Here is a 25121-nt window from a genome sequence, read left to right on the forward strand (position 1 = left end):
GTGCAACATGCATCCTTAATAATGTACAATTTTATTCTTTGCATGAAAACAATCCCATGAATGTGGTATTTTAGTAATATTAGCCAACTACAACTGTATAATTATTAGAGTACATATTGCTTAAAAGATTGAGATGGAACTAAGAGCAACTGCTGATTTCAGAGGCTTACAGTCATAACAGTGGTGGCCACTAGAGGAGTGAGCTGACAACATCAGTAAGGTATATCTAAGAGTGGTCCAGACCAACAGTACAAAAGTACCACCTACAGAAGGTATACTTAGCTAAGAATGTTTCAGGAAACACGCTGAAATTTTAATTGAGCTTAAGGTATAATTTACGAATGACGTAGCGTTAAGAAGGCTTCGGCGAACACAGCCTGAGAATTCACAATCACGTGAAGCCATGTGTCCCAAATGTGATGGTGCCCTAAAATGGAGGGACTATGTATAAACACTACTGCAATTTCTACATGGTGGAACCAAAATGCATAATAAATACCCTTTAATAAAATCTGAGAATGTTTACTTAACCACATGTTAATTGTGTGATTCTAAATGTAAAATTGAAGCAAATCAAGACATAATTGGTCTTTGTCAAAATCATTATGGAGGGCACTGTATATTAAATCTATCAGAATTTGTCTACTTTCTTTTGTGTAGCCTACTACTGTTCTACTTTAAATATTCCACCTTTCCAATCAACAAGCAATGTGTTACCTAGAGTGTCAAAGACATTTTGCCTTCAAAAGTGACAAATAACTACCCAAACACGTCAGCCGCTTAGCAGATTTCTTTGTCATATGCATCTAATATTTCTAAAATAAATGTTTCTGATGAGATTAGAGGAAGGACAGATTGTCAAAGCAGTGACATGTTGGCAAGTACTAATTTGAGTTACGGTCACCTTCCTGCCACCTTGAAGCAGTCTAGGCATTCTCCTCTGCAAATACTGCTGAACTGCGAAGAATATAATTGATTAAAATTTTTGTTCCGTTAAATTGATTAGCTTTTTATGTGCAATTTCAATAAAAGCATATTGGAAATAATGTATTGAATTTTTTTTAATCAGTGGGCAGTCTATTCATTGTCTGGGGTCTATGTTAGCAGTGTACCTAAGGCAGAAAGTAATTAGAACTGTGCGCACTTGAATATTTGTTTATCGCATATAATGCATGCATAATGCATATCTTTCCATCAGGCATTCACCCTCCTTTAGTAATCCAAGCAAGCAGGACATTTTTTTCATTTTTAACACCCACCCAGCCCTAAACAAAACAATTAAATAAATAAATCAACAGCTTCTTTCTTGTAGAACTGAGGTAATATCAAATAGAAGACATCATGACAATCTTTTGGGAAAACTTTTAATTTACTTTAAAAAAGTTTTGCACTGAAATCACTGAAAGATGGATAAATATCTGAAATGCAAGTTGATTTGATATTTTTCATTCCATTGCCATAGAGAAGGTAAAGTAATGCTACACTAAAATTCAATCTTATTTACAAGCTCAACATAGTCTACTATGAGAGCACGAACACAAAAACACAGGTACACCTTCGTACAATTCATTATAAACATCCTTGGTGTAACAGACACCACCCCTGCTTCTTCACACATTTCAAGGTACAACAGTAAAAGCCTCCGCAACCATCTGAATTGCTTGAAGAGGATCCACTACTTCTTTCATCTTGTCTCGTCTCAAGACCCAGTCAGGTGCAATTCTAGAATGGAAAAAGTAGTTAATATTGGGGAAAGTGGCTGCACACCAACAGGCAAATGCACCTGAATTTTAGGGAAGGGTGAGGCAACCGCTTAGTCTTATTTTTAAATTGGACAGTATTGTTCCAATGTGCAATGTCTTGCAAAAACACTGTAAGCCCAGACCTTAGCAATTGCTCTTTAAGAATATGATTACGCCCTGGAAGCTACAGTACTGGCCATTTTTGACATCAGTAATTTCTTGCTGTATTTTTGGAACCATGCCTCTGGATCATTACCCAACTGTAATTAAACATGTATTTTCAGGGTCTCTCCTCTTAAAATCTCAGTGTCGTAGTTACGCATTTAGTTCAATTTAGTAACCACATAATATTGAGTGAATTTAAAATTCTAATAATGAAACAAAATGAGTGATCAGGGCCGCGTTTCCCAGATAACGGTGTCTCTTAGCGTTTTACGAAGACTCGAAAGGTATACCTTACTAAAGTTGTTTACTTTTCTACGTGTGTTCCCCAAACGATCCCTTAGGCGGTTGTTTAAGGGATAGCTTCTACATGCGACATTACTAGGCCCATCGACTCGCTCCAAGATCGATTACGCACTCCATGCAGCAATTGTTTGACTTCGTTATGAGAGAAAGTATTGTTCTTTATGAATAAAACACTGCAGGAATACTTAAAAATATTGAATTTATCACAACTGGTAGGAACTTAATATAATTTAAAATGTACAAACAATATTATCCAACCGTATATATAATTTTCGCCAAATTATATATACGGTTTGTGATATCAGATTGTGGTATAACACCTCGTCCCGCTACACCACCTAGCAATACGCCTTCTTTAGAGAACGCCGATGTGTGTGGGCCTTTAATATGAATCTCAAACTCAGTCGCCACATCTACATTATACTCAGACCTTGCACAGAAAAGACTTCTGGGTAACATTATTTTTTTTAAGGTGAAAATATATTTATTTAAGAGTTAAGTGTTGCAAAAAGAAAAAAGAAAACCCCGCAAACTCATTATTAGTCAATTTAACATATTACAATATAGTAGTTTCCATCCGTAACATGTTTTTTTGCATGTACTTTGGATGATATTTATATCATTAGTAGCTAAATAATGAAGCTGTCATGATGCTACATCATTTTGGTGAAGTAAACACACTATAAAAGTCATTTTTTTATTCATGCCTGCATTATAATTAAACATTTTAAAGGTACAATAGGTAAGACTTTTGTGTTAAAATATTGTTAGAAGACCATTGTAGTAAATCCCTTCTTATCATTGAAAAGGCTCACTGACATGTTGACTCACCCTAAAAAGTAAAAATAAAAAGTTGAGGGGCTGGCACTCTGTGCAAAAACATTGTATTGCTGTACAATAATTCAAGCTCATTGGTTGAAAATTAGTTTGAATTGCCACAGCCAATGGTGTTTGAACTTCAGCGTGTTCACAGAGAACAGTGGTTTGAGCGTGTTTGTTGCTACAATTCCTCTCGACTGTTAGAAGTCCAAAATTACCTATTGTACCTTTAATGCATGCTGTCATTTCAACATTTCTGAAAGCATATGGCATATATCGGCTGAATGCGCCCATTTCAACATTTTTCTAAAATCTGCCTATTTGAAAAATGACAGCCAAATAATGCATTCCCGGTAGCTATATTCACTATAAAGTAACCAAAAATTGTACACACAAGTGTGGTGAAATTATTTTGGATTATCAAGAAACATCAAATAATACACAATAACCTGAAAAGGAAAATAAATAAAAAAATAAAAAAATAAAAATAAAAAGAAAACTCTAAAACGCCATTACACTAAAAGGCGAAAGATTTTAAACGTAGTAAGTCCAAGTCAAACGTACCTTGGCCGTGCTTTCGCCTTTCGAGGGGTAGGTTGGGTAAAGAAGCTTCCATTGAGCGAAACATTCATCTTCAGTTTCGTCACTGTTCTTTCAGTGTCCATTTTGTGTTTTCGAGCTGTCAGAAAATATAAACTGCGAATTCGATCTGCGGCTTTGGGAAGATTTCTGACCTCCTGCAAGACAGTTTTGCAAGATGAAAATAGTTACTTTTTGGACTCATTCGCACATCCAACATACAACACATACACAATCAATATGACTAGTATACTTTAATACTGACCAGAGCCCTCTGTTCATCATGTAGCAAGATGGCTAGGAGAAAACAGGTCTTGGTGAAAATGCTACCTCCTTTGTCTGCCACCTTATCCCCAGCTTTCTCTCGGTAGATCTGCAGCAGGTCCAACAGTGTGTTTACTGAATTCTCCACAGCATACACTGCTTCTGTGGTCTTAGAATACTGAAGGGGCACAAAATAGATGAATATATATATTATAATTATTATTTTATTTTTTAAGAAAACACAGACACACAAATATACCACCCATCAACACTTTCAAGCAAAAAACAAATGCAATATCAAGAGAACAGTACCAAATATCACTGAAGCGCCAGTGTCTTACTCACGAGAGAAAACGGAAATTATTAACCCAACATCTGTATACTCTGAAAAAGATGCACAGCACAAATGCACCTATCCTAAACTTGATTAAGCAGTTTTATAGTTTGTGGAGACAACATACTTTCGACAAATTCAGAAGAACTTGGATTGCAAAGGTGATCACTTCCATAGAGGGAACGCTCCGATTGCAGCTCCTTACGAGTGTGAATATGGTTAGAGTAGCTCCACTGTTCACAAGGTGCTCACAGCATTCAGGTGAAAGTCGGGTTGCAGTTTCTAAAATGAAATAATTTGTTAAATCCACACAATTAAAGAGTCTCTCAAAATCCATACAAATGCAACCCTAAAACAAACAAACAAAAAACATTTTACCCAAGTGCTTTAAAGCTGCCAGAATATAGGAGAAATGCTTGTATCGAAGAAGGTAATCTATGGCAAGTGTGGTCTTGTTACAAAGTCGGTCGGCTTCTTTGACTTCTCGGTTTACTTCTCTGAAGCGATGCCGCATAGCAACAACTTTTGATGTGTCATTGGCCTTTCGTGATTGGTGCCCTCTCCACAATGCCTTCAAAGAAAGAAAACACCCTCACATTTATATTCATTCATTATCATACTGAGGTCTTCAATCGTGGTACCCCACGGCACCTATTATTGTGGCAAATATCCGATTGAGCTATGCCTAAATGTAGCCTTTTCCACAGTCGTGGCGTACCTGTGCCTTGATGATTCCACGTTGTACCCTCTGTTCTCGTTTCTTCGACAAGTATTTCTTCACAGCGTGTTGGAGGATAGTCGCAGCTGTGTTGCGACGAGCTAACCACCTTCGAACTGCTCTCTGCACCTTCACCACCTTCATTTTCATTTCAAGGTACCTCTTCTTCTGCAGCTTAGCTCGAATCCACCTCTGGTAAGAGGGGAAAAAGAATTTAAAAACATACACTTGGCTCTCATTTCACCATCCTCTCAAACACCACCGGACAAAATTCTAAATGACTTTAAGAATGGACTCTGAGCTTTTGCTCTGTTCTATTAATTAAATATCTTACCATCCCCTAAAACCCAGTGATCGGCAAACCAGGCTACTGATTACGTATTACATTATTGGCATTTTGGCAGGTGCTCTTATCCAGAGCGACATACAGTTGATTAGACTTAGCAGGAGACAATCCTCCCCTGGAGCAATGCAGGGTTAAGGGCCTTGCTCAAGGGCCCAACGGCTGTGCGGATCTTATTGTGGCTACACCGGGATTAGAACCACCGACCTTGTGTGTCCCAGTCTTTCACCTTAACCACTACGCTACAGGCCGCCCTGTATTACATTTTAATTTGAAAAAAACTACAAATATGTAGCAAATGTGAAAAAAAACTACAAATATGTAGCAAATGTGAAAAATGTTTTGTTGTACCAGATTTTTCAGCATACCTGAATGTAAATAACATAGTGCAACTGTCTCATAGCAACCTTCAGGGCCCAACGAGCCCGGAGAAATCTCTGAATCTTTATAGCACAAAGGTTTTGGTAAACTGCTGCGGAGAAGCGGTGTCTCCTCTTGGCTTGGGCTGCCTCTTTATGCTGCAGAAAAAAAAAAATGACACTGTCATTGCATGTTCTTCAATAACTGCCTTCCTTAGCAAATGAACAGTGACAATCTCAGGAAACCAAGACCATTTGCCGCGTCCCCTCCACTGGTAATTAAAACGGAGTGAAATTTTGCATGTAATATTTAATTATAAAAATAAACAAAGACAATACACAAAAAGGCGTTTTTTTTCCCCAGATCCAGAAAATAAAAATGCAAAGTCAACATGCTTGTAACGAAGTGAGTCTTCTTGAGTTGCTGCACATTAACCTCTGATAGGATGGCACCAATGTGGGCTGCCAAACTGAAACAGAAATTTGCTCGTTTTGCTCCCCGGGTATACAGGGGTTTCATACAAAATCTTCAAACAATTGAAATGTGTACAATATCACAAAACAAACAAAACTTTTGTTTAATTTCCTCTCATTTTCCTTATGTTTGGTATGTAAGCTGTTGAGAACACGTTAAATGAAATCAATGACTGAAAACAATAATTTAAAAAAACATTATACTACACTTGAAAGAATAGCTAGTTACAAAACATTTTATTCAAAAAGGTACACTGACGGTTCCCTGGAAGATCATCTTTAACTTGAACTATATGCTAATATGTAGAAAGAAAATCTGGTTTTGTTTGTGATGTGAGGGTATGTAGAATGAGCCACATCTATAATGACTATTTGCAACCTGGAGAAAATCACATGCTGTACTCCCACACCCAAAGAGGCTTTAAACAGGTAGCTTGAGTAAAATTAGTTGCATTCTAGTTCGTAAGGCTACTAATTCTAATACTGATACTAATACTAATTAATTCTAGTTCGTAATGACTGCGTCTACCTGTCGCCTGACAAGCCATCCACGGCAGAACGCTTGAAGGGTGATGACAGCAGACTTCATCCTCTGAAAGGTCTCCAAATCCTCTTTTCCTCTTTGCAGTGCTCGGACATGTTTCTGCAGGACCAAGACGGATTTCTTCATTTGTTGGAAAGCTTTTCTTTGAACGTATCCCCGATATGATGACTGAATCACGCAGGCAGCTTTCTGTTCCTGTGAAAAACACAAAACGGTACAATTATGATGTTCGTGTGGACATACTGTATGAGGAGAATTCGGTAAATGATTAATGTGGCACACAATTACAACCATTACCTTCTGTAGGTTCAACCGAATACTATGACCTCTCCACAATGCTTGAATTTTAGCTGCGGAAGAACTCTTTTTCAGGAAGTCACAACGCGCTCTCCTGGCATCTAGTGTTTCTCTCCATCGCCTCTGGATAATGCATACACTTTGGCGAATCTTTAGGAACCTAACAAAAACAATGTTTCAATATCATTTCAACCTGAGGATTTCAGACAGCATGGGTGAATGCATAGTAAAATGTTATGCAATCTGTTCCTGGAATTTTTACAATGCAGTTTATACTCAAGATATTTAGCTTCTGTCCATGTACAGAACAGCCAATGCACCATATTTAAGGTTTAAAAAGTAAAACTAATATGGGACATTATAAATATAAATATTGAAATCTCGGTCAGGTGAAGCCCCGTTAAAAAGCATATGCTTCACATAACGGCTAACATAAGTATATGTTTATGTTACCTATTCCGTTGGAGTCTTGTTTGCATAGACCTATGGATAGCTGCGACAGCTTTTTGTTTTGCAACGACCCTTCGGCGTGCCACATTTCCTCTGAACCAGGCCTGAATTTTAATGGCTGCTTGTAACTTCTTGCCATGCAGTCTTGCTTGGTGTCCACGGAATGCTACCTGTTAGGGAGCGAATAAATAAACATTTCTGTACAACAACAAAAAATTGGAGAACTCACTCTACCACAAGGTGGCAAATCTTGACCATTATTCAGTTATTATTCATTGTATCCTGCAGAAAAGCATGCAAAGTTTCACCTTTTTTAGAGCAGTTTTTTTATTTTCTATTAACAGATTGAAAAAAATAACAGTAAATGTAGCATGCGCATGTTTGGCCATCCTGCAAGTCAATACTTCGTAACACCTCCTTTGGCATAAATAACAGCTTCCAAACGTTCATGTACCGAGCTAATAGTCTTTGTCTGAATGCTTTCCACTCACACATACACAACCCTTACAGATCATTAAGGCCATGCTTCAGATCTCCCCTTGGATTTTCAATAATGAATCTGGGGACTGCGTCATTCCAAAACCTTCACGTTTCGTTCTGTTAACTGGTTTATTTTGATATGTTTTTTTTTAGCATTGTCTTGAACTATCCAAACTCTTTTCCACTTCAATTGCTTCAGTGACTCTGTGACAATAGTTCATAGGACTTTTATATTTAGTTGAATCCATTCTTCTTTCCACCCACACCATATTTCCTATGCCACTGGCTGCCAAAAACCCCAAAGCACAATACATCTACCCACTTATTTACAGTGGGCAACGCGCTTCATTTTCTCCAAATGTACTGGATCTTTGGTAGTTGCAGTTATTTACCCCATCATCAGAACACAGCACTTTTTAAATGTTGAGATTGCAGTTATAAGGTTCTTCAGATCTTTTTTTTGTGTCGGATTTATGCACTATGACAACACAAACCACATGCCTGACTCAAACAACCATGAGAAAAAGCAACCCATACCTGAATTGTAACTGCACTCCTCTTTAACCTTTGGAATTTTTTGTATTCAATGAGTCCACGTACTGCTGCTTGAAGAGTCAGGATACTTTTCCGAGTGTTTACGTAAACACGTCTCTGCTCCTTCATAACCTGCTGGGCTCTGAAGTGGTGCTGCAGAGTGAGAGCAGCTGTTTGGTAGCTCAGAAACTGCTTTCTTGCTGCCCACATTCTGTAATGAGCCTGTATCTTGACAGTGCTTGACCGGAGATTCAAAAACCTCTTGCGATACCTGACCATTTGTAGTACTGACTGGATCTTGACTGAAGCCCGCCGTCTTGCGACAAGTCTCCGAGCCAACAAGCCACGAAAAGCTGCCTGCAGTGTTACCGTTGCTTGCCTGACAGCAAGGTATTCCGCCTTCTGTTTTTGAGCCAATCGGCATGACTTGTACCATCTTTGGATCTGCACCGAAGAGGCTTGCATCTTTGTGTATGCAAGTCTGGCACGGTGACATCTAAATGCAGATTGAATGACTACAGAGGCAGCCCTTTGCTGCAAGAAGCGGCGACGTTGCAAACACATTCTCAGGAATGACTGAACTTTCAGGGCAGCGCTTTGTCGTTTCAGCAGTTCCCTTGCTCGCTTGCGACGGAAAGAAGTCTGAATGCAAACTGCTGCCTCCTTAATTCGTTTGTACAACAGCACTTCAGAGTCTCTCAGTTTCTGAGCTCTGAACTTTTGTTGCAGAAGAGTAGCCGCCCAACGCATCCTTCGGAAAGCCACCTGTTGTCTATGCATTCTGTAATAGGATTGAACGATCATAGCTGCTTCATGCTGTCGAGCCATGTTCTGCCGAGCTCTTTGTCCCCGGAATGCTGCCTGAATTGTGATGACAGACTTCCTTAATGTTAAGAATCTCTCTCGATCCGGTTTTATCCGTTTGTAAGATTTATAATGTCTCTGAATGATGACGGCAGCCAATCTCATCGCTTGAAATGTAACCACTGCTCGGTGCCTTCTAAATTGTGCCTGGAGCAGAGTCGCAGCTGCGTGTTTCAGTTGCATCTCCTTCCTGACCTGGTGACCTCTGTAAGCAGCCTGCAGGGTTATGGCAGCAGCGCGCACGCGATGATACTGCTCTTTCCGTTTCCTTACGGCAGTCACAGAACGGTACCTTCTCTGAACGGTGAGAACAGAGGACTTCATGGACAGGTAGTGCGTGCGTGCCCTGTTTGTTCTGAAACGTCTCTGAATAGCACTGGCAGCCTCCTGCATTTGTTTGATATGAGTCCTGGTCTTCATTCCACGGAAAGCAGCTTGAAGGGTGACGGCAGCCGTCTTTTCTTTCTGAGCTTGGACCTCCGCTTTCATCAATGTTTTGGCTCTAAAATGTCGTTGGGCGACATTTGCGGCCCACTGCAGCCTACGATAGTATGATCTTACTAAGTGCCTTCTGACCTGGGCTTGGATCGTCACAGCCGCTCTGTGTTCCATCTGCAAATGCTGTCGGACCTTCATTCCCCTGTAAGCTGCTTGTAAGAGAATGACTGACGAGCGCTTCATCAGGAACTCTTTGCGTTGTGTTCTCATGGCCACCAGAGATCGATATCTTTGTTGAACGAGCACTGCACCTGCTCTGAGAGTAAGAAAGCGTTTCTTGTCTCTGAATGTACGAAAGCTCCTCTGGATGACCTTGGCTGCCCTGTGCATTGCACTGACCCGCCGTCTAGCTCTGCATCCGCGGAAAGCGCTCTGGATGACAAGTGCAGCGGTTTTCTTTGACCTATACTGCTGCATTAGAGAGTCTCTTACTCTACGGGCTCTGTACCTCTCTTGCACCACCGCGGCGGCCCAACGCATCTTCTTGAAGTGCATGCAACACTGGAACATTCTGAACTGGGACTGAATCACAGTGGCAGCAGAATGCATTCGTCTCATCCCTTTTCTCGTCTTATTACCTCTGACAACTGACTGGATTACTATGGCGCTACGACGTAGTTTCAAGAAACGTTCCTGGTCTCGCTTTCTTCTTATATGGGCCCTGTAGTGCCTCTGTATAATGGTTGCAGCTAGCCTTGCAGCTTTAAAGCCCACCCTTACTCTGTACATTTGAAAGGCTGCTTGAATCACTGTGGCTGCTTCATGCTGCTTTTGAACTTCTCTCCGAACTTTCATTCCTCTGTATACAGATTGCACGGTGATGGATGCAGCTAGCAATGAATGATAACGCTTCTGTTGTAGCCTGCCAATGAGAAGAGCTCTATACCATTGCTGAATTCGGACAACGGCGACTTTCATAGCAAGATACCTCTTGTGCTCCCTGTAAGCTATGAATCTCAGCTGAATAACCCTGGCAGCCTCTTGCATCATTTTTACACGTCTTCGACTTGTCATCCCACGGTAAGCGGACTGAATGCAAACTGCAGCTTTTTTCATTGCTGTGTAATTTGAGACCTGAACACTCCTTTCCCGGTTGGCTCTAAACCGTTGACAGATAACAGACGCTGCCCAGCGTAGCCTCCGAAATTCTACAACCTGCTTGTGTCTGCGGTAATGAGCCTGAATCACAGTTGCTGAGCATCGCATTTTTTGGACTCGGAGTCGAACTTTCATGCCCCTGTACACAGACTGCAGAACAACAACAGAATCCCTGATCTTCAAGTAATTTCTGCGCACTTGACGTCCTTTGACATAAGCTCTGTACCGCTGCTGTATAACAGACGCTGCACACCTGGCAGCAGCGAAAGTCACCTGTGCTTTATGCCTTCGGAAACAGGCTTGAATGATTGTTGCTGCTTCATGCATTCTCCTCACACTCCTTCTTTCTTTAGACCCCCGATAAGCAGCCTGAATCCGTATAGTCATTTGTCTCAGAAGACTATATCGCCGCTGATGAGACTGGGTGAGTAAACGTGCCCGGTATCGATTCTGGAGCACAGTAGCTGCACTTCTGAGAGACAAAAATCGTCGCCTGCAATAGAAAGCTTTAAATGCTGCTTGAATCCGAGTGGCTGCTGTCTGCCGGCTCCTCAGCTCCAGCCGGGCTTTCATGCCACGGAATCCCGCCTGCAAAGACGTGGCAGCCTTCCTCAGCAGCAGGTAACGCAAACGTGTTGCCCTCCCCGACCTGTGGGCTCTGTAATAGTTCTGTACCTTCAACGCAGCGCTTCTCTTCAACTTGAACTCTGACTGTGCTGCATACCTGCGGTAGTAAGACTGTATCAACACAGCCGCTTTATGCATTCCCTCAACCCTCTTTCTCTCAGCTCTTCCCCTCCACAAAGCCTGAAGTATGACAATGGAGCGCCGGAGATCCAGGTATTCCTTCCTCAACTTCTTACCCAATAAAACAGCCTTGTACTGCTGCTGTAGAGCAAGAGCTGCTTTTCTTAAGGACAAAAATCTCTTTCGGGCTACAAACATTCTGAAAGCCGATTGAATCACAACTGACCCCCGCTGTTGTTCCTTGATGGCTTTGCGCACCAAATAACCACGGAATGCTGCTTGCAAAGTAATTGCGGCATGTTTCATTTCCAGATATTGTTGCTTGTCGCTCTCTTTTTGTCTACATGCCCTAAACCAATGCTGAATTATAATGGCAGCTTGTCTCTTTTCTATGAATCTTCTTTGGAGAATGTTGGCTTTGAATGCTCTTTGGATAAGAATGGCAGAGGAGTGCTGAAGTTCAATTTTTTTAAAGTTGCGTCTCTCTTTGTTGCCTCTGTACCATGCCTGTATATTGATCGTTTTCTGTCTGAGATTTTTGTATGTTTTTTGGCATTTCACCATCCTGTAGCATGATTGTATCTTTATAGCAGCGACATGTTGTTGGGCAAGTTTTCGTGCTTTCCATTTCCGGAATGCAATTTGTATCACAGTGGCGGCATTGGTCTTTTTTAGCCACGTTCGAGTCTTCCATTTCCGATAACTTTTTTGGATTTTAATGACGGAACATCGGAAAGCAAGATATTTTTCACGTTCTTCTTTTGCCAATAGCATAGCGTATCTGTGTCTCTGAATTGTTCCTGCAGCCCACAGAATCTTTCTGTAAGCAGTCACGGCCATTTTCATCCTCAGACGAGCCTGCATCGTGACAGTGTAGTATTTTAACTTGTGGAACTTCCTCATGGCCATCTGTTTTCTCCACTGTGCCTAAAGAAAGAGATATTGAAGTAAGAAAAAGGATGAAACTAATAAGGTTCTTGGAACTGCTAACAATTTTAAAAAGCCCTGTACTGCACCTGCAATTGATTCACAATGCAAGAGCCCAGCCCAGCTCGAATCTGCCTTGTTTCAATGCTACTGACAAGGTGTTTTAGAGCTGCAGTTAATATCTGGTCTACGGCTGCCATTCATAATGTACATATTAAATGTTTGTTCTCTGCTGCCATTATTACAAACTGACATCTGCAGATACAATGTTATTACTGTGAAAAACATGCCGCCATCCTAAAGCCTTATTATCATATTCTGCATGCAGTATCAAACGTTAGGTTACAGTATGGTAGCTCATAAATAGCAATAAATAAATAATACAATGATTAGCACAAAAAGATATGGAGACCATCAAAAAAAACATGCAAGAGTAGAAAGATTAAGTCTTTTAAAATATCACAGAAAAATGGTTGAACTACAAGGAAGTGCCTGGAGCCTCATTATTAATGCTAGCGAATCACATAATATTGATGACCTTAGATTTAAAGGGCCAAAATATTTCCTCTTCGCAGCCATCACAGTATTAGGGGAATAATTAGTGCTTTCCTTGGGTGGGCTTATGAAACGAGCAGCAATGGCACATACTTGGATGACAGTCGCTGCAGAGTCCCGTAGAGCTTGCCATTTCTCCATTTGCAGCCGTCGCAATTCTCCACGCGCTGAATAGCTGCGCCAGACAGTCTGAATGCAAAGAGCTGCTGCATTCTGTCTTTCTCTCCTTCGTCTTTGAAGGAACCTTTTGACGGCAGACTGGATTATAGTGGCAGCTGCATTGGTTTCCTATAAGAAAATGGCACCAATGGAGAAAATTAGAATACAGAGCTTGGTGAAATATAAAAAGAGCACATTCATTAGTGTTTTCATGGCATGTACACGCATGTACCTTGTAACACTTCAACTGGGTTTTCAGTCGATACTTGCGCCATGCTCCTTGAATAACCCTGGCCGCTCTAGTCTCGTTTCGCAGGTCCAGAAGCCGGGCACAAAGGAAAGACAAGTAGCACGTTACCACCTGAAAATGAGGAACAAAAAAAAGTAATCAGTAATAACCAGAATATTCACATCAGCACAATTTCAAAATTCTATTCAAAACTAGTGAAAATGTATACATTTTATACAAAATAAACCCAGAAATGTATTTATCTCGAGGCTCAGTGAACATTGTAAAACCATTGTATAAAAAAGGTAATCGTCTTTAATTCAGTGAACAATGTGCCACTTAAGAAAAGACAGCCATATTTACTTTTTCATTTGGAATAGTGTTTGACATATCAGCTGTGTGCATCATGGCTGGAACTCCTCCAAGGTAAGAGACTGCCGTATTAACCAGCTGAAAGTTACTCTTCTCATTCTCTAGAAGCTCGGCAAAATCCGCAGACGCTTCTGTATCTGTTCATGAAGAAATAAGCAGAAAATATTATGAAGCAGCGTTCAATAGAATAGCCAACTATCCAAATGCTCGCCATATTAAGAAAAATGAATTTTTGATATGTGCCATTTACCAGTTTGCTGCCCAGGCCAAACATCAAAAGAGTTATCAGAGTCACTAGATGAACAATTTAGCCCAACCCAGCCTTGCTGGCCACACTCCACCGTCTGCGTTGTTCTCCGACACACTGCTTCCAATGGCAGATGGGAAGGATGATAGTGATGGATGAGGCAGCAAAGAATCTGCCCATCTGAGAATGAAACGGTGAAGTTCTCAGCCTAGAACAGAGAGCAAATCCAAAGACGAGAATGAGAAACAACATTATTCCTAATCATAGCTGCAAATAATCATCTTCCAGGAAAGAAACATTCATAGGGATGGATTTGAATGTGGAAGTGAAAAGCAACAAACTAACCTTGGAGTTGTAAAACGCAGAAACTGCATTGACCCACTCCATTAACAATGTGATCTTCGTACTGCTGTGCTGGAACAAAGGCCTTTTTTCCTTTGGCTTCTCTGCTACATCTTGACTGGCCCTCAATGCATCCAATTTCTGACTGATTCTCCATGTTCTTTTGAGGAAACATATTTCCTCCTTGAGTTGTTCTTCATCCAGCAAAACTTCAACCTAAACACAGAATGATCAGACTTTAATGACCAAAGAAATTGTATTTCCTAGTAAAATTAAATATCGGGAACAGAATGGAATACCTGAAAAGCAAAGATGATTTTCCACAGGAGGGCCAGTGACTTTTCTCTGTGTCCATCCACAATATCTCTGGCATCAATAGCACAACCTGCAAACATTTTACAAGGAACCAAATGTTCTTACATTTTTATACCGAAAGTAGAGGAAGAAACTACATCGAAAAATAACATCATAATAATGAATGAAACAAAGAATATTATTTTGTTTATTGCCATTTCCACTTTCCACTGTCATTAAGTTGCCAATTCTGTCAAACTGGGGATTGGACTCAACCCGTTGGTTTGGATCTGGCCAGGATGTCTTTTTTATGCAATCAGAGTAGGGGTGGGGTCCGTAAGAATGAATTGAATCCAAATCTAAATCTGCTCATTGAATCTGAAACCTTTCAAATTCCTTATTGAATCTTTTGTGAATGAAACTTTTTTATGGAAGCCAAAACTTTCCATTTCGGATTCATTGTTAATGGACAGAGCCAGAAAAAATTCTCTGTGAAACGAATGTACTGTTTTATTTAGCAGGCAGACTATTTGGAGCAGGGAAATATTCATTACAGTTCATTATTCTAAGACGTCTCAATCATTGAGAATAGCACCATGAAGTGTACAGTAATTCAGAAAATTAAAGAATATAATTTTGGCTTATGAAACCCCATGCATCACAGGGTTGCATGGGGTTGCAGGGTTGCACCTTGAGGTCATGATGGTCAGATTTAAAATTCAATTCCAATTCACCCTCAAAATAAGCGATGTAATTTCTGTCTAGTGGCAGTTCAAAATTTAAAATAAATTATTACAGATAACTTAACATAAAATATAAGGCGACCTTGAGAAGGTGAAGCTGCGTCCTTACACAAGTTATTCAAAGTACAGCAAAACATTTCAATGAAATATCAAAGTTCACCATGTTTACCATGTTCATCTTTCAAGTCAACTCCCTTTGCTTTCAGCACTTCCAGTGCAAGTTCAACATTGTGTACTTTCTGAAGACGGCTTATTGCAGGCATCCTGAGTTTACGAGACAGACTCCAGTCTTGGGTGAAGAGCTCCATAACCCTCCTACAAATAAGAAATGTTGACTTACACACCAATAATAAAACAAATTGTGCATACAATCTAACATCTGCTGCATCTAAATTATGATGTCTTCCCAATTTTTGCTAAATTATTTGTTTACAGGAGGAAAGCAGTCTTACACTAGACGGATCCCGCATTTTAGGTCAGAAGCCAGGTTCTTCACGGCAAAGTCGAACTCATCCAGTGGCACTTGGGCATGGGAAACCGCCAAGCCCAAATATCCAAGATGGCGAGAAAGAATTCCCTCTCCACTCAGAAAGTCCCTTGAAAATGCCAGCAGCAGGTCCTTACTGGTCTGGAAAGATGAGAAGCACAAATAAAAAGTATATAGATTAGAAATGTTCGAATCAATCGCTACTCCAAGTCAAGTCTAAAGAATTTCAGTCAAATATAATCACCGTGATATAATGACGGTTCCCTTACTATGTGCTTTATAAAGGAGTTGAAGACGTTATATAAAAGTATCACAACGCACAGTTCCCAAATCAATCCACACAATCCATATGAAGAAAATGTGCATTTAAACAAGCTGTTTGGAATTCCATGAACGATACAACGATATGCTTGCTTGAGCACGGCCGACCTACTAGTAGCCAGAACAAATTAAATATGGCTTTTCACATAATGGAATTCAATTAGCTCAAGCTAGCCAGCCAATCAGACGAGAGGTTTGTTGATGTCAATAAGCCTTAAAGAAACAGTCACTAAAACAGCATGTTCTTGGTAAAGCTTAAGAGAGGCACTGGAGAACGGAACTAAACTGGATAGAGATCATATTAGGCATTTAAAACCACACAAACTCATGTGTGGTCTGGACATCAGGACCTAAAAATAAAAAACTCCCCCAGATTTAACCACATACACTACAGGCAGATTAATCAAAAGAATGTCAAAAAAATAGATTACCTTGAATTCAGCGTCCATGCAGAACAAACAAGGGTCATGTTCAATCATTCTTGATTCTTTGGCTTTGTCGAGAAAGCAGACAAGCAGGAGTAGCTTTTTCAAAGTGAAACGGGACAGGGCCTCCTCATGTCCTGTTCAACAGACAAATAAAGATTTTAATATTAAGCAGAATCTCAGACATTGGATACTCTGTTTTGATCAAACAGGGAAAAGAAAGTGTAGTAATTTAAATTAAAAGACACCGTCAATTCCTTATTATGGCAAATGGAAAAGGTGTGAACATTAAACAGAACAAGCCAGTTCAATTGATAAAATGCAAATAGATGTATAACCGTGGATGAATAATATAGTGGGGGAAATGCTTTAAAAAAATAAAGGATCCATACAAAACCTCTCTCGAAAGAAGCCAAACATCAAGTTACTGAAAAGCATAATTCAAACCACAGATGAAGAAAGTTCCAAGAACTCTTCCTAAATAACTCTAGTCTGATTAGTCTTTTGGTTATCACATAGTCAATATAGAAAGTGTGGCTACAACATTGTCAGCTTGTATTCAAAACGTTTAAGAAAAATAATTAAATTAAAATAAAATAAAATAAACTGAAAATCCAGAGAAATTGATACAAATATCTCTTTAAAAAAAACAACTGCTGATTTATTTTGGTGATAGCGTTATTTCCCTTTGTTTACCAACACAATGGATCAGAGCCTTCTGGCTCCGAAGGCAGCCTCTCTGAATGGGCAGTTTAGTGGTCTTGGTGTACATGTGGGTGGTTTTAACAGTAACTAATTTTATTTGTTGCATTCAATGAATGCAAATATATTAACACAAGACAGTGGTCACTACAACCCTCAATGCAGTTAAATATGCAAAATTCCTGTAAAATATTCTGAACATCACATACATTTCAGGTGGTCGAACATGTGGTGAAGCTTATGCTTACCATCTCGGTACAGGTGCGGCACCTTTGGATGCCTGAATTCAGCAGCAATGTCTGGATTCCATAGCAACCGGTTCAAAATGAACACTGCCAATCCCATGACATCACTATTACTTCCCAACGGTATCAATTCCCCAAAAATGGTCTGAAAATAAAGTACACAGTGATGGGAATATATTCATATATTTTTTATCAAATTAATGCAAACGACGGGCAGAAAGAAGCATACCTCAAGACCAATCCTCAACCAAAGTGGATTGTATGACAGAAGCCAATTCAGAATTCTCTGACGTTTTCCTAAAAAATAAAAAAACATCCATACACCAAATGAGACAAAAATGAAAGTTTGGAGGAAAATATTAATGAATAAAACAATATAGGCCAAGAAAAGCCAATATCGACCAGACCTTTGCTACTAGTTCCCAATCTCTGTATGTTAAGAAAAAAATATTTAAATTGCATGATGACATCAGATTTTAAACAGTGGAATTTCATACAGTAAAGCCTCTTTATGAATACACAAAACTGTTCTGGAACTCTTCGGTAGTTCCTAGAATGCTTTCGGGTTTTTGTTTCTACTGAACTGTGAGAACTCGGACAATCAACTTTGGAGGAATTGATGAAAAAAGGCAAATACTCGTTTTATTAAGGGAAGGTTAGACTATCTAAAAACTATTTTGAGAAAGAATTTCTGAACTATCAAATGAATCCCTATTTAAAATACAGCACGTTACCATTTCCAAACACGAGGGTGAAAGTGGCTTAGCAACGCCCCATAAACTAAACGTGGAAGGAGTGTGAAATCTGGCTCTGATGATCAAGCTTAGGTTTTTGCGGAATAATTCCACACTAACATTGAATTGAAAGCACTAACTTCACCAATTTTACATAAATTATAGCTACAGGTTTACATTTTATTACCTGAAATTCTACAGCAGTGGTTACCAACACATCTAATGCAATTTCAATATCGGTCAAATGTAAATACATCTCTGCACACCATGTTCATTCCAGTGTTAATTTTGACAACAAATATTGAATTGGTTTGTCATATTTTAGTCATTTACATTTCATTACTTTTATTCTAGTTTTAGTCAACAGGTACTTTTAGTCAGCTAAAAATGTAAAAAAGTGGTTCACCCCGATCTACAGGAGTTAGTCCGTTAGTCCACTCTGTGCAAGAAATACACACTTTTGCAGTTGATGGAAACGCAGCCAGGGCCTGTGAGCAGTTTCAAGGCACGGTTCAGAATGGTACGGCACAGCAATGGAAACGCGCCCTAACTCACCAATGTCCTTCCAGAGATGTCTGTCTGTGCGCACCAGTAACCTCTTGGCCTCGACCTCAAGCTCCAGACGTTGTATGGCCTTCACCATGGCCTCTGACGTGAAAAGCTGGCAGGCTGCACGACGGAGGGAGTTCAATCGACGCCTCGCTGTGTACATTCTAAAGGACATCTCTTCTTTCGTAGGCGCCGTGGGACACTTGAATTTATTATCACTTCCCATTGCTAAGGATACAGCACTCACTAAAAGAAGGAAAAAACAAAGGCTCAGAAATGGGGGGGGAACCCACCAGATTTACCATGTTAAATGTTTGATGAAGGACACAATGAAAGTGACTAGTTCTGAAATGGATTTATGCATTCATGACAGCAATAAACCTCATGCAGTCCTTGAGTCTGGCCAAACCTTGGGTTTACCAAAATCAATTGTTTGGAACATCATTTGGAAAAAAACTGTTGAGCTCAGTAATAACAAATAACCTAGTAGCTAAATTAAGACCTGAATGTAACTGAACTTGTGTTTCATATGCTGAAGAGAAAAATTAAGGCAACTAGCACCAGAAACAAGTGGGAGCTGAAAATGGCTGCAGTACAGGCCTGACACAGCATCCTCATTACCTGGTGGTATCTATGGCTCACAGACTTCAAGCAGTTATTACAGAGACCAGACTCGCAAATGCGGGCACTTTGAAGTACACACCCCTTCTCGGGGGTAAGTATAACACAGCGGAAATAGGATATTTTACCTAAATTAGCTATATCTTTTGACAACAATATCCTATATCAGTTTACAGCTGGTCTTGGCGATAGAGCAGGTGCAGATGGAGACTGGTGCAGGGGTCAAACAAAGCTCTCGTTTTCTCAAAAACGACTCATCGTAAAATGTCAACTTGGTATGGAAATGCTCAAAAAACTTTCAGCTTTTCGGACAAATTATAAAAAATATATTATATTGTTATATATCATATCCGTGCAATGTTATTGTTGGCACAAGACAGGGAGGTTTGAGTATCTCAGAAACTGCTGATTTTCACACACAACAATCTCTAGAGTTTGCAGAGAATGGTGCGAAAAACAAAAAGCATCCAGTCAGCAGCAGTTCTGCGGGCAGAAACACGTTCAGAGGAGAAGGTCAGAGGTCAGAGGAAAAGGGCCAGACTGGTAAAAGCTGACAGGAAGGTGACAGTAAGGCAAATAACCACACATTACAGCAGTGGTATGCAGAACACATGACACATCAAACCTCTATGTGGATAGGCTACAGCAGCAGAAGACTAAATAAGTTTCAATTATAAGTCTAATAAATACCCAATAAAGTGCTCAGAGTGTATGTGCATATCTACATATGCGTTAGATTACAGAGCATCAGTTTTCCTTTCAGTGAAGTGTTCAACTTCTTTACGATATTTATTCTACGGAATTACCTTTTTTTACTTCTGTGTTGACTTTGAAGTCATCTGGCGTGAGAACATAGTTTAACCACCATACAAATCCTCTTTCTTGCTTCTCAATCCACCGTTCATCATAGAACATGTTTTTGGCAGCAAATGGTAATGGATGTCTTGGTATCACTGTAAACAGAACTCACATGAATATGATTCCACAATTTAAACTGTCAATACATTTGTTTACTTTATTGAGAAACATTTAAGCAGATATAGTTTTCTAGATGTACTGATCAGTGATGTCAGTGTATTGCTGTAAAGAAAATAAGGTAAATTAATAAATATAACAGAACTGAGATATCAGTTAAAAACACAATCATGCCCATACCCGTTTGTGCTGGCTTTATGAAGGTTAGTTGTGCCTGAGCAACTGCAACAACCTTGGTAGTCCTCACAGATGATGACCCAAAGGATTTCAAAGACAGTGGCACTTAAAATAAAAATGTAAAATTCACAATCAGGAATGATAATTTAAGTGATTTAAATTTGAATCTCCATCAATACATGATCTGTGCAAATGAGATGGAAAAAAGGGCTATAAATTTCAATTATAAGGCAAAACTTCAATTTACACTCCAGGCAAGAGATCTGTTGGACAAATAATTAAATATAAGCTTGAACTTTAACCGCAACTGACCTGGTTTTGATAATGGAAGCTTGGTTTGTGGCACACCCACAGATTTTGTAGCTTTTGCGGCTGTAGATGCAAGATTTGAACTCTGTGACACTATAATGAAAACCATTCAATAACAAGCATTACAGAGGAAGCAACCACAAAATTGCAAACGTCACAGTCTGTAGAAACAGCGGAATAAACAAGTAGAATAAATTGTTTTAATTCAATTAATGATTAAAGCATTTGATTGCATGAAATAATTCATATTAAAAAAACATCTTACCAACTGCCTTCCTGCGCAGACTCTGGGAAGTGGATCTTGAACTAAACTTCCGGTCTTGGATTGGTTTCTTGGTCTCTTTAGCACCTGGAAACACCCGGCTCCTTTTCACTGGAAAAGGTTTTCCTTTCTCCGTCTTATCTGTCAAGAACTCATCACTTTTTCTTTTTTTGCTGCACATAAGAGACCGTGTAGGCACGGGCACAGAGGAATGTGCATCTACAAGCGTTTCGTCTTGTTGTGGCATCGACGATGCTGCCGTTGATTGATGTTGGACATTTAACAACACTGTGAGATCAGACTTGACTGAAGTCTGAGACCCACAGGAAGGGGTTGCCATGTCTGGAGACAAATCAAGCTGAGCCACAGGAGGAGGGAAGGAAACTGGAAAATCATGTGCGTGAGCACATCTGACTGGAGAAAGGGCAGATGACATTGCAACCAGTGGAGAGTGAAAAGAATTGCGAGTGTCATGGCTTGCATCCGAGTCGATGACAGGTAGACAGCCAACATGTTTCTGTCCGAGGAGACTGGATTTCGCAGACTTGTCTGCTGATAATTCCAACGTTTTCTCCAAAAGCAGACGCTTTGAAGTTCTTGTTTTCCTGGTTGTGTGACTGCTTTCCTGAGTTGGACGCACTCTAGTTTTAGTGACAGTAGAGGATGAGAATGGAATTTTCCTGAAGTTCAGAGGAGCTACATCATTCGCTTCATCTTCACAGCTGTTCACTTGGTCAGTTTTGGACTTGACAAAGAAAGTCAGTCTAGGTTTTACAGTCTCCAAATCAATGGAAATTGATTCAACTCTTTGCTCAGTTACTTCAGCCTCAACAGAACTTTGGTCAGCACCACTGTTTCCCTTTAATGATTCTAAAGAATCAGAGAAATCATAGCTTGAACAAGCATTTGGGGGGCTTGCTCCAACCAACTCCGTTAGATCCGACTCAATCATTTCCAATGCATCTTTTACAGACAACAAGGGAGTACCAGGCAAAAAGGTCTGGTCCACACATGAGACAACCTTACCTTCACTATTGACTGGGCTCTGACTAGAGTGAACATGAGGTAACAATCGACTGCCACCACGTTCTGGTGTACAAATGGGAGAGAGAGTCATATTTAGCACTCTGGTCACATTTTTATGATCAGTAATGCATGATTTACCTACAGCACAAGGAGCCTCAGTGACATCCCCAGTAGCAAACAGTTTGGTAGCTGGAACTAGGAGAACAACGGGCGAGTTTTCACGGGAGGAGACAACACTCTCAAATCGAGTGTGTGTCACTGTTACCCGAGTCCTTTCAAATGGAAGAAGTGTACAATTCTCCTCCTGCACCAACTGCTCCTGTTTATTTTCAATGGAGCCTGTCAGAACTGACACACTCTCGATTACTAGCTCTTCATTACATGATTTCAGAGGGCTGCGCACTTTCTCGGGCTTGTACTGTGGTTGTCGAAGTACATGGAAAGTTTTGTTGCCAGCTTTTTTCAGTGAAGAATTTATTTTATTTTCTTTAAAAGGTGCATAAACATCTGCTGCTTTCTTCTGCTTAATGGAATCCCATAAACTCTTCTGGAAGGTAAGAGAATTTGAATAATATATTAGTACATTAGTCACTTATAGCATTTTGCTAAAGAATAGGGTGTTTTATTAAATGGCTATGCTTTCAGAAAAGACAATACCTTTTTCTTTTTCGGTGCCTCTGCTCTGCCAAGCAAAATAGCTTGGTGTTTAGTAATACCATTGGCAATGAAAGTGACGAGTTCCCTGACATTTCCTTCCTCCACAGGTGTCCAGTTTATCGTCAGACACGTACTGTCTTCAGCCTTCATGATCACATGGGAAGTAAAGAATTCATAATTTATTTTCAGTCGATAAATGGGAACTGAAAAATATAAAAACGTATAAGCGTATATAAAATCAACATTTTCAGTCAATATGCACAACAGATTATGTCCTCATTGCACACTACTACCCACACAAACACATCTCCAAGAAATAATCCATCTCAAAAACACTGCGCAATCCTAAAGCAAGCAAACAAAAGTATTAGCTGTCGTTATGACATTTACTGAAGAACAGTACAATAAGGGGAATTTAGACGTTACCACAAGGCAGGGTGTGGGGGGAATTGCTTCAGAAATCAATCGACCCTTTTTGATTTGAAATACTTTTTTATCGGTAAATGTTAACCTAACACTAGTTATATGAGAGCGCGAGAATGTGATTTGATCAACCAGAATGACCGTCCATTCCGGAAACAAGATGTGCCCGCTACCGATTGAGAAACAGCAAACTTCTAAGTCAGTGGCGGGTACATTAGTCAAGTTATTTAGCTGACTTTCAGTTGATTAAACTAAGCAGGGGATACATTACATGAAAGTTGTAATGTAATAAGGTTGGTGGTAGAAGTCTCCTCAGGATCGTATCCTGACCACCACTACTAATATTATTTTTCACCTAAAATATTACTTGATTTTTCCAATTGTTTCCCGTCACATGACTGAAAAACATTAAGTTAGAATGAAATTACTCAAGGAAGCCAATGCAGCGCAGTTGTCATTAACGTTAGCTAAATATAATTCATACAGCTAGCCTAACTTAACGTTAGAATAAAACGAGAAAGGGGAATTGGAGAGGGTGGTTAAAAACATTTCTGCACAGAAAAAATACGAAATTGCAGGTCAATTAACTTAACCAGCGTTAAATCGGCTAGCTAACGTTAGCTATACTATAACAGTTACGTTAAACTAACGTTACCTAGCTAAGCAGAATAGCTCAAATGTGTCATGCGAGTCAGTCACTGGTTTCCAATCATTGGTGATGTGAACACGTTAATAAATTAGCCAGCGAATATAAAATAAACAGCAAAAGACGAATTGGCGAGGAGCCGTTCAGAATCTTAACGTTAGCGAAATTAAGCTAGCTAAGTTAATACCTCACGTTATCCTTCCCAAAAAGCACCAGCAAGCTGGCAAACAAACTAACAATCGCTAAAGAATAATTAACGTTCTAGCGATAAGTTACCCAATAAGAAATACCGACATAATGGAACAAACGCTTTAGATAACGTACACATACCGGAATTGTGAATGCCGTTCGATCAGCAGAAAACCCTTTGGTCGAGGCAACTTTGTCGACTTTTACATCCGTTGCATCATCGATTGGATTTTCAATGCATAAAACTTCCGATCTCGATGTCCCCAATTTGACGGTTCCAAAACTAACATAAGGAGGCCTTGAAAATTGCACTAAAATCAGCACCGCAGCTGACTTCGTGTTCTCCTTGTCATTATGTGTAAAACTCTTCGGGGGATGGTTTCTTGGGCTAGTAATGTCCAGAAAGTCGCTTTTCCCAATATTGTTCATAATGTAACGTTATATATCCTCTAATCACACATAACAAATAATAATTGACATTCTATGTCACATTGTTAGCGAATGTTACGGTTCCTGTAAACTTCGTCTACTGCCGTTCAGGCGAAATAAATCCACATTTCAGTCTACTACCACAAGAAGCAGACTATATGCAAAACATCCGCCCCGGTTTGAATTTGCCAAAATTGACCAATTACGTCGTGAGCCTCTTTCACCTTCCAATCAGTGAACGAACAACAAAGTCAGACCAATCGGATTGCAATAGTATTTTTTAAATAAGAAAGCCACACCCATTTAGAACCGACGTAACCACTGATCTGAACATGCTAGGCAGATAGGCGGGGACTACACGTGCAGATGCCAACATGTTGAAATACGGCAGTCGCCTGTCAAAGACATACAATGGAAACGTAGAAAAAATGATACGTTAATATTTGAAAATACAATATTCAACG

General features: G+C 39.8%; 1 protein-coding gene across 1 annotated transcript; it reads right to left on the minus strand.

Moving 5' to 3' along the window:
- Positions 1 to 1350: 1350 nt before the first annotated feature.
- aspm (assembly factor for spindle microtubules) lies at positions 1351 to 24719 on the minus strand. The gene is made up of 32 exons (XM_061238915.1): positions 24370 to 24719; positions 22971 to 23114; positions 22681 to 22860; positions 22456 to 22632; positions 22314 to 22376; positions 21291 to 22032; positions 21029 to 21118; positions 20720 to 20821; positions 20371 to 20517; positions 18950 to 19189; positions 17890 to 17957; positions 17664 to 17805; positions 16720 to 16850; positions 15933 to 16108; positions 15650 to 15795; positions 14743 to 14828; positions 14447 to 14659; positions 14105 to 14309; positions 13846 to 13991; positions 13486 to 13614; positions 13188 to 13382; positions 8409 to 12539; positions 7395 to 7561; positions 6942 to 7101; positions 6630 to 6839; positions 5636 to 5785; positions 4925 to 5116; positions 4585 to 4777; positions 4334 to 4488; positions 3874 to 4050; positions 3594 to 3766; positions 1351 to 1722 (listed from the first exon to the last, which is right to left on the minus strand). The coding sequence occupies exons 1-32, from the start codon at positions 24655 to 24657 to the stop codon at positions 1620 to 1622; spliced, it is 9621 nt and encodes a 3206-aa protein (XP_061094899.1). The 5' UTR covers positions 24658 to 24719; the 3' UTR covers positions 1351 to 1619.
- Between the last annotated feature and the right edge of the window lie 402 nt (positions 24720 to 25121).

The sequence above is a fragment of the Conger conger genome, chromosome 4, assembly GCF_963514075.1.
Source record: "Conger conger chromosome 4, fConCon1.1, whole genome shotgun sequence".
Classification (NCBI taxonomy): domain Eukaryota; kingdom Metazoa; phylum Chordata; class Actinopteri; order Anguilliformes; family Congridae; genus Conger; species Conger conger.

Coding starts and splice junctions, on each gene's coding strand:
- aspm (XM_061238915.1), bottom strand. CDS start 24,657: ATGAACAATATTGGGAAAAGCGACTTTCTGGACATTACTAGCCCAAGA. Junction 16,109..16,719: donor GCATGGACGCTGAATTCAAG/GTAATCTATTTT, acceptor TCATCTTTCCAG/ACCAGTAAGGACCTGCTGCT. Junction 3,767..3,873: donor ATGATGAACAGAGGGCTCTG/GTCAGTATTAAA, acceptor ACTGTCTTGCAG/GAGGTCAGAAATCTTCCCAA.